The sequence below is a fragment of the Ciona intestinalis genome, chromosome 12, assembly GCF_000224145.3.
Source record: "Ciona intestinalis chromosome 12, KH, whole genome shotgun sequence".
NCBI classification, from domain to species: domain Eukaryota; kingdom Metazoa; phylum Chordata; class Ascidiacea; order Phlebobranchia; family Cionidae; genus Ciona; species Ciona intestinalis.
Window position 1 is genome coordinate 1977707 of NC_020177.2, and position 8402 is coordinate 1986108.

At 35.8% G+C, this 8402-nt stretch overlaps 2 protein-coding genes and 1 long non-coding RNA gene across 4 annotated transcripts; 1 reads left to right on the forward strand and 2 right to left on the reverse strand.

Moving 5' to 3' along the window:
• Positions 1 to 324: 324 nt before the first annotated feature.
• LOC100179739 (cysteine and tyrosine-rich protein 1-like) lies at positions 325 to 3564 on the reverse strand. Its single transcript, XM_002130642.2, has 4 exons — positions 2826 to 3564; positions 1937 to 2021; positions 1417 to 1565; positions 325 to 1079 (listed from the first exon to the last, which is right to left on the reverse strand). Exons 1-4 carry the CDS (start codon positions 2878 to 2880, stop codon positions 895 to 897), a joined length of 474 nt encoding a protein of 157 aa, XP_002130678.1. The 5' UTR covers positions 2881 to 3564; the 3' UTR covers positions 325 to 894.
• A 468-nt stretch (positions 3565 to 4032) lies between these two features.
• Positions 4033 to 5873, reverse strand: LOC100180500 (graves disease carrier protein). The gene has a single exon (XM_002130690.5). It carries the CDS (start codon positions 5844 to 5846, stop codon positions 4896 to 4898), a length of 951 nt encoding a protein of 316 aa, XP_002130726.3. The 5' UTR covers positions 5847 to 5873; the 3' UTR covers positions 4033 to 4895.
• A 1216-nt stretch (positions 5874 to 7089) lies between these two features.
• On the forward strand, positions 7090 to 7951 carry LOC113474723. 2 transcript variants are annotated; one of them, XR_003396413.1, is made up of 3 exons: positions 7092 to 7265; positions 7321 to 7562; positions 7657 to 7951. It is a non-coding gene; the product is annotated as an uncharacterized LOC113474723 (long non-coding RNA). The 2 variants fall into 2 exon arrangements; XR_003396412.1 differs by having other exon boundaries at positions 7090 to 7265; positions 7321 to 7951.
• The last annotated feature ends 451 nt before the right edge of the window (positions 7952 to 8402 follow it).

The following is an 8402-nucleotide window of genomic DNA, read 5'->3' on the forward strand; positions in this document are numbered from 1 at the left end:
CAACGCCCGAGAAATCCAAGCCAAGAACTGGGACGTGTAATACTATGAGCGGTGTCGCAGCAATATTTTTGATTTTTTAATTCTTATTATTTAAGTTACAACCTAATATGGCCTATATTTCATATTAGAGATGACCATAAAATAATCTGAATTACTAAATTAGCCAAGTTGTTTTAGGATATACACAACAAACCATGTTACCCGTATAGACCAATGAAATAAAAATGTACATTGGGGTGGGGAAAGATGGGACACCTGTTCCCAATTTTCTCGTCCAGTTTGGTATTAAACAAAGAACATTCAAAAAATTATAAAACCGTATACTCACTATACCACCATATAGACTGTTGTTTTAATTGTTTAAAACACGATCAGGATATTTAAATAGCATGTGCCAAAAATCTCCTATATCTTCCCTACTCTACTCAATGGTAGCTTCATAAAAATCGTGTTTGTGACTGTGATTTGCCATATAGGTATATACCACTTTATTCATAGTCTTTACGTAAATCAGAGAGGTGAATTAGCGTTATAGTAGCTTTGGTATCGACGTATGTATACTTTCCCCCCCGCAAATTAACTTTACAAGAAAATCGTACCGGAATTCTGATTTTGTTAATTGTATTTTACAAAAAAGGTGCATAGGAATTATATAAGATGGTATTCTATATACATATATGTAGTAGGGGGAAGGAGGAGACGAGACATTTTTATCACATATTATCCAAATACTATGATCGTGTTTTAAACAATTAACAACGGTCTTATGAAAGTCGTGAGGAAACGTTTTATAATTCTTTGAATGTTCTGTGATTACTAACAAATGGGACGAGTAAACAGAATAAAACCGTGTCCCATCTTTCCCCATCCCACTACATTTAAACGTAAAGAGGTTTATTGAGGCAGTTGACTGTCAGCAACAGGCTGAGGGTAAGTGGTGTCCATGTCAAACTGGTTGTACGGTGGAGGATCGCACGAATTTTGCCCATGATTGCCGGTTGAATAAAGCGGTGGCATATCACTGCTTTCTGTGTATTCGGGTGGTGCAGTTGGGTAGCTGCCGGAGTTTGATGTATACGCTGAATAGGAGGACTTTGTTTAAGGTTAGAGATTTATAAAGTTATTTTTAGGGATTGCTATTTTCATTGAAATACCGGTTCGTATTTACTTATCTTCGGTCTATACTTTGGAAATGTGAATATAATATTCTTCCAATTAGGACTTTAATATGAAAAAAATGTTGTTTACTTAATTTACATTGTATTGTCTGTAGGGTGTAACGTTCACGCCTTTTATCCAAAACATTATTTTCTTACTTATCGTATTTTAAAAACTTGTAATAAAAGACGAATGAATATATTGTACTCTTGCCTACTTTAGAAATGTCAACAATATATTCACTCTTAATATACTTACCAACATTTGAAATATTATTCGTGGCTTCTGGTTGTACGGGTTTCCCATTAACACTAGATCCATAATACCGACACAAACTAGTACATGCTGCCACCACGACGATCAACACAACCACACATGCTACGACAATTCCTGCTATTGCACCAACACTGCGAAAGGCAAAAAATAAAAAAGAAGTTAATCAACCATGTATAACTACCAACATAACACCCCTATGCATAAATATATCAAATCTGTGAAACGTTGTTCGCCATATAAGCGTATTCACAGACAAATGATTTACGAGCGCACCTTAACATAAAAAATATAGTGGGATGGGACACCTTTTTAGCACATAATATTAAATTATTCTGATCGTGATTTAAACAATTAACAACGGTCTATGGAAGTCGTGAGGATGCGGTTTTATAATTCTCCGATTGTTCTTTGTTTATTACCAAATGGGCTGAAAAATATAATAAAAAGTTTCCCATCTTTTCCCACCCTATACTATATACAGCTTAAATTAAATAGTCCACACCTCAGTCCACTTTCGAGATCGTCGCAATCGTAACATGTTTTGAAGTCTTCATCGCAGCAGCGCGATCCACACCAATGGCAATCGTCTACAATATATTAAAAGCTTTAGCGTTGATTTTTAAATCCCACAAAATCGAAATAAATATTCATTTGCCAACGTATATATAAACTGTACGACCAACGGTCAGGTCGCATAGCTTGCCTTAATCTTTATAATATCAGATTCGAGGCTTGCGGTTGCTATCATTGTGGGCGTATGTGCCCTCGAACTCTTATGCGTTGCCTAAAATGTCATCCGTACAATACAAAATATAATTACCCACAACGTTACTTATACATGTAGTATAACTCGAACGTAAGGGACACAAGGTGTATAAAACAGAACACACGTGTTATAACGTGTTTTGTTGCCCCGTTAAGCTATAGAATAAATTACATTCGTTTATCCAGTATTTAATTGTATATAGTAATATAGCAGTTAAAGTGACAAGAAGTGTATAAGCTCGACGGCGTATATAAGGGAAATATACATGTATAACAAATATACGATTTCTTATGTTCTATTATCTACATAGAACATACGTGCATATATCCTAAAACATACAAGTATACAAATTGGTGACCGATAATTTTTGTCAACGCTGGTACTTATATAAAGTAGGGTGGGGAAGACGGGGCACCTTTGGCACATAATATCCAATTATCCTGGTCGTGTTTTAAACAATTAACAACGTTATGTCAGTCGTGACGATACGGTTTTATGTTTTTTTGAATGTCATTTGTTATACTATACCAAATGGCACGTGAAAATAGATTGAAAAGGTGTCCTATCTCCCCCCACCCTACTATATACAACTGTATCCTGTACATTACATTGTAAACACACCTACCTGCAAGCGTAGCTTTCAGTAAACCGAAAAGTAAAACCCCAATATAGCTATTCATTGTAAATGTTAAACGGCAACAAAGACTGCTGTATAAGAACACTGTTATGCCACACCATTCCCAAACTAAATGTTCACATAACGCGAGCAAACACAGTTAACGTATCCAAAACCAATATTAAGATTCTTGTTGATTCATGTGGACATTGTAGACATATATACATATAATGGCTGAAGAGTGAATCAGCACTCGTGATGTTTACGTATGTTGAACAACGCCCTTAGAATCAAACTCCGCGAAGAACTGTACGCGGTATCACATAGTCATCATCTTTCTGGGTCGCTGGCGTATATATTCATACAAACCCTCTTCGTCAAACAGTTGTTCTTGGAATTGGAATAATGATCACCAACATCTAGATCCTTACATACTACACCTTGTATGTTATATATCTATTATATCTCGTGACTAAAATCGAATCATGAATGACGAATAGAATTTGTTTATCTCCGCGTGGCGAGCAACGACTGTCTTTGTAACGTCTTCTGTTTCATACTCTTGCTTACAAGATACCACATATTGTATTTGAATATTTTGGGCGATCCGCACCCTCTCTGTTGGAGCCAGCAGGTGCCATTGCACATGCGCCGGTATGTACAGCGCGAATTTAATTTCGAGCAAGCCATATTTATAAGATATATATAGTAAGGTGGGGAAAGATGGGACGGGTATTCTATTTTCTCGTCCCATTTGGTAGTAAACAATGAACATTTAAAGAGTTTTAAGAACATATTTTCACGACTCAAACAGACCGCTGTTAATTGTTTAAAACACGATCAGGATATTTGGATATTATGTACTGAAGGTGTCTCATCTTCCCCACCCTGCTATGCGAGCAAAATTAAAAAATTCTGCGTAACAAATACAGTAGGCAGGTAACGCATCAATACGATATGACGACTAAATGACAAGCTTCTATGATACCACCACAATGACTAATTGTTTACCACAATTTGGTAATTGTAGTAAGATCTATCTCAGTATAAGCAACAACAAACAATTTTAACGTCTTTCATGTGTAGACTACAGTGCCAACTATTTTGTTTTCTGACTTTTTAAAGAATTCTGTTGCAAATTTTGATGCAACTAACACGAATAAACATACACACAATTTTTTAATTGTTGTTTTGTAAATATTTGTGCCTATTTAAATGCATCATAATAGCCAAATTTGATTTATGTTACATAACATAGCCTATACATCTTTTGTAAATACACATAAAATAACTATAAACTACCTGCAACTAAAACACATTAAAAACATGCTCATATTTTCTTTTATAAATGTCACAGAATACCAAACACTTTTAAAAATAATAATTGAACAAATTTCATATTTTTTGAATAATCCATATATGACCATACAGTCTAAGGCACAAGTTAATATTTAACTTGAAAAAAGTTCTGTAAAAAATTAACCCACGAACTTTTAAAAATCAGTACACTACAATGATTAGAACATTGCTCAAATCATTAAAATACCTAAATCACCTTATAAAGACTTTATGTAAAGCTACAAGCAAAAAATATAAATGAAAATACCTAATTATTGCAAAGTTTCTTAATTTGGAGGTTACAGTTTTAAATTTTGTTTTCTTTTATTGCTGGTTTGCCAAAATAGGAAAACAAGTGTTAGAATAAATAAATGAGGCAACGCAAATTAAAGAGAAACACTGATTTGATTGCATATATATCAAAAATTATCAGCACCATTTTAGTGGGTACTGGCATGTCGAGACAAACTGGACAAATAATTGTTAGATAACTATCTGTCATGGATTTCTGTTACTTAGAGCCAAAGTAGTATTTCAAATGATAACACTACAGACAAAAGTTTATGCAGCGCTAACGGAAAATAGAAGTCTTTGTGAAAATATAATGTATCAGACAAAAAAACGAGCCAAAAGATTCGCAATTTGCATCACAGGAAACTTAAGGAAACACAGAGGAACTGCAAAATGAAACATGCTCTGTCACAGTTAAATTAACAAATACGATTTAATCAACAAACATGGTTAATCTTTCTTTCTATTAAGACCAATTAATTCAAGTAAATATTCATGAACAGAAAACGCTATCGCCTGTTGGGGAATAACTCGTAAATAATTAATTGAAAGTCCCCGGTACAAACCACGTCTCACCCCATTTTCTTGATACACTGTTGCTAGAGTAGACCAGATGCCTTTAAATTTATGAGAGTCTGGTAAAACATGTGCAAGCTGCATACGTCTTCTTGCAACGTCAAGTGGAAAAGAAACAGTTTGTGAAATGGCACCTGCAAATCCACCACACAAAAGTGATACCCATGGTTTTAAAACTCGAGTTTCAGGTGAAAAGTTATCTGGTCTTGACAGAATATCCGGATAGTGCTTAATGCAAAGCTCTTTCAGTGAATCAAATGTGTAGAATGAAACACCAGCATAAGGCACCATCCCAATGACTGTAGCACTAATCCCTCTATAAAACCCTCTCATACCCCCTTCTTGTTTATGGATAGAGGAGAATGCAGCACTTATGCTTTTGTATCTGTGTTCTCCAGTAATTTGAAACGCCAGGCGTGCCCGCACCATATCGAGAGGATATGTGCACATGACAGAAGTCACCCCCGCAGAACTCCCAGACAAAATTTTCGCGATATGATCATTTCCAATTAGTGGCTCGTAAAATGATTTATACTGCTTGAACGAGTAGAACTGTACAGCAGAATACGGAAATATTCGAATCATCATCATGGTGGTTCCTTTCCACAAAGACATAACCCCCTCTCTCCTTATAATAGCCAACACACATCTGAATATTCCAAGATCTTTATAATAAGGATGTTGTGCTTGTAGCAAGATTTTGGTTCGATCAAGTGGAGCAATAGCTAACTTTGTGCAACAGCCACTTAAACCACCAGCAGCAAGCCGCTTAAATAAAGTGGACCAATCAGTTCCCCGCTTATGGTTCTGCTGCGGCACAGCCATCTATAACACAATAAATACTCTTTAATGAACGTTTCAAATATGATAAACCAGTAATATATAAATACAGGCTGCGCATTAACCTGCAAATTAGTTAACTATTTCATAAACACGTAACACACTAAGATTTTTTAAATTCAAACGGATGTTTTCTTTAGCTACAATAGTCGAATAACATCAAATGAAGTCTGTTCACGGTTACTAATTTAATCTTTTACATCTAAACCGACGTAAGTAGCACAACGCACTACAAACCAATGAACGCAAATCAACAATACCTTAGTACACTTAACCATACAGTGCAGTGACTCGAATATCTACTCCGCAACGTTACGCAGTGAAGCATAAAAAGTCACGCATGACTAATGAGAATGTATAATACATCTATGATGATGTCATCAGACAGGTAGTAATTTAGCTGGTACCCAAAGGAAATTTTGGTTTCAAAATGTTCTTTAGGCCTCACTGATATCCACTGTATATTTTTTTATGTAACAGTCGGACGTTCGTGTCGAAAATTAACTTTAAAATGAGGCCTAATATGCTCCGTCATCGTAACTTGCAAAACTGACTTGCAAAAAGTTATCGATTCATTACGTCACAATAACGATGTTTTACGTCAGAATAGTGATATAAAACGTACGCTCCGGAAAGTTTAATAAAGACTTCTTCTGCGCGCAAAAATAAAAACAAAGAAAGGAAATGATGTGGTTTAGTGTGACATTAGAAAATTAGGAGCTAGAAGATGACCGTGTAAACAGGTTTGCTGGATATTATTAATTCCGACGAAGCTAAATAGGATTGCCTCAGTCAAATTGTGAAATATGTGTGTAGTGTACTACATTACAATTTTCCAGTCATTTTACGAGACGAGTTACAAACAGCGAGGACAAAATGAGGGACATACTAGTCACAGTGCGTAGAAATTGTTCGTAAGCGTAACGCACTGCTAACGCAATCACTCTTCGTTAAAAAAATGGTATACTCGTTACAGTCGCAGAAATAAAAAAAGAATAGCGCATCTCCAATGTCGGCAAAGGAGAGAGGTGATTTTATGTAGTTTTTCTTCGTTTTTTGACTTAATTTAAAGTTATAGTGTAAAACAACTATTTTCTAATATATATACATTTCTAACAAACCGTTTTAATTTCCTAAACAAGTGGTAAACTGTAAGCGTCAACCTACTAAATAACTAAACTGGCCTAATAAACTTGAATAGTTGGTGTAGTTTTTAAAATAAAGAGCTAAAACCTTCCAAAAATACTATGCGGTACGTACAACATCGGCAAAATGGACTGAGGATGAAATGACAGTATGAGTAAACTCCATGGAAAAGAATGCAAGAGTAGCATTAGGTGTTCGTTTTCAGATAGCGTTATTGACCACAATAAGAACCTTCTTTGGAAAACGATAACAGCAAACGTAAGTATTGTCATTTGTTGTTGTGCAACACCTGTAACTTATGCTGCTTGTGCAGGTTAATGCTGTAACTCTTTCCAAAACTCCACGACAAGACAAAGATGTCCGAAAATAAGTGGTTTGACCTTCAAACTTCTTCCAAAAACGTAGTTTCCGCGTGGAGGTTAGAATGCCAAAAAAACGAGGGTGGCAAAGTCTGTGTTGCCAAACCTACAAAACGCCACTACAAAATCATCTCAATTATTGGGGAAGAAGCCGTAAAGGATATCGAAGGAGCCCATAATATGGTTTTGTCCAACGGTAAATGTATTTTATATTGCTATAATATAAAAGTACGAAACTTACTCAAAATATACAAGTGTTTTGGACTGAAACATGAACGTTGTTTACTAAGTTTCAGAAGATAGCATCTGCGAAATATTACAACCCTGCACAAGTATACTTGTAACTCCTGTACCGACGCTTCCTCAACCATTAGAATTGGTTCCTAACTCTCCTGTTTAAATGCCCCTGATATCCACTGAAATGAGCCCGGTCACTACTGCTTCGTATTCGAGAGCCAGCTCTTTCGAAGAGCCACCGGCAAAGCAACAGAGAAGGGGAACCACGTAAACCGACGCTCAAATAGTTGACTTGCAGAAGTCTATATTGGATCAAATCACAACAATCTCTTCCACTCTTGTTGAAATCAAAAACATTCAACAACAACGCCTTCAAGTGGAGATTGAAAGACTTGCTTTAAAAAAATGTTAAATTGCCTATACGCGCTATTCATTTGTTTAGTTTCGTTCTTATTTATTTCTTTATTTCGTTCATTGTGTTTAATAAACTGTTGCAACTGAACGCTCAAAGAGACATTTAGATTACCTAATATTATTGATCACTGTCAATACTGCCGCTACGGTTTATCTAATGAGGTCATTAACTATTAGGGTCACAAAGTCTACGTCATGCCGTGACGACAAAATTTTTACGACGCAGAGACACTTAATCAAATAAACTGACTTGTCGCCGCGTTTGCCCCAACCGCAATGCGGTTGTGAAACCCCCCATGAAAACAAGCCGTTCGGTATAATTTGATTTTATTCAAACATATTTACAATAGCGTTTCGCACACTTACTCCTCCTCTTTCATCTGAA

Coding starts and splice junctions, on each gene's coding strand:
- LOC100179739 (XM_002130642.2), bottom strand. CDS start 2,880: ATGAATAGCTATATTGGGGTTTTACTTTTCGGTTTACTGAAAGCTACG. Junction 1,566..1,936: donor GATCTCGAAAGTGGACTGAG/GTGTGGACTATT, acceptor TGCCTTTCGCAG/TGTTGGTGCAATAGCAGGAA. Junction 1,080..1,416: donor GAATAATATTTCAAATGTTG/GTAAGTATATTA, acceptor CCTCCTATTCAG/CGTATACATCAAACTCCGGC.
- LOC100180500 (XM_002130690.5), bottom strand. CDS start 5,846: ATGGCTGTGCCGCAGCAGAACCATAAGCGGGGAACTGATTGGTCCACT.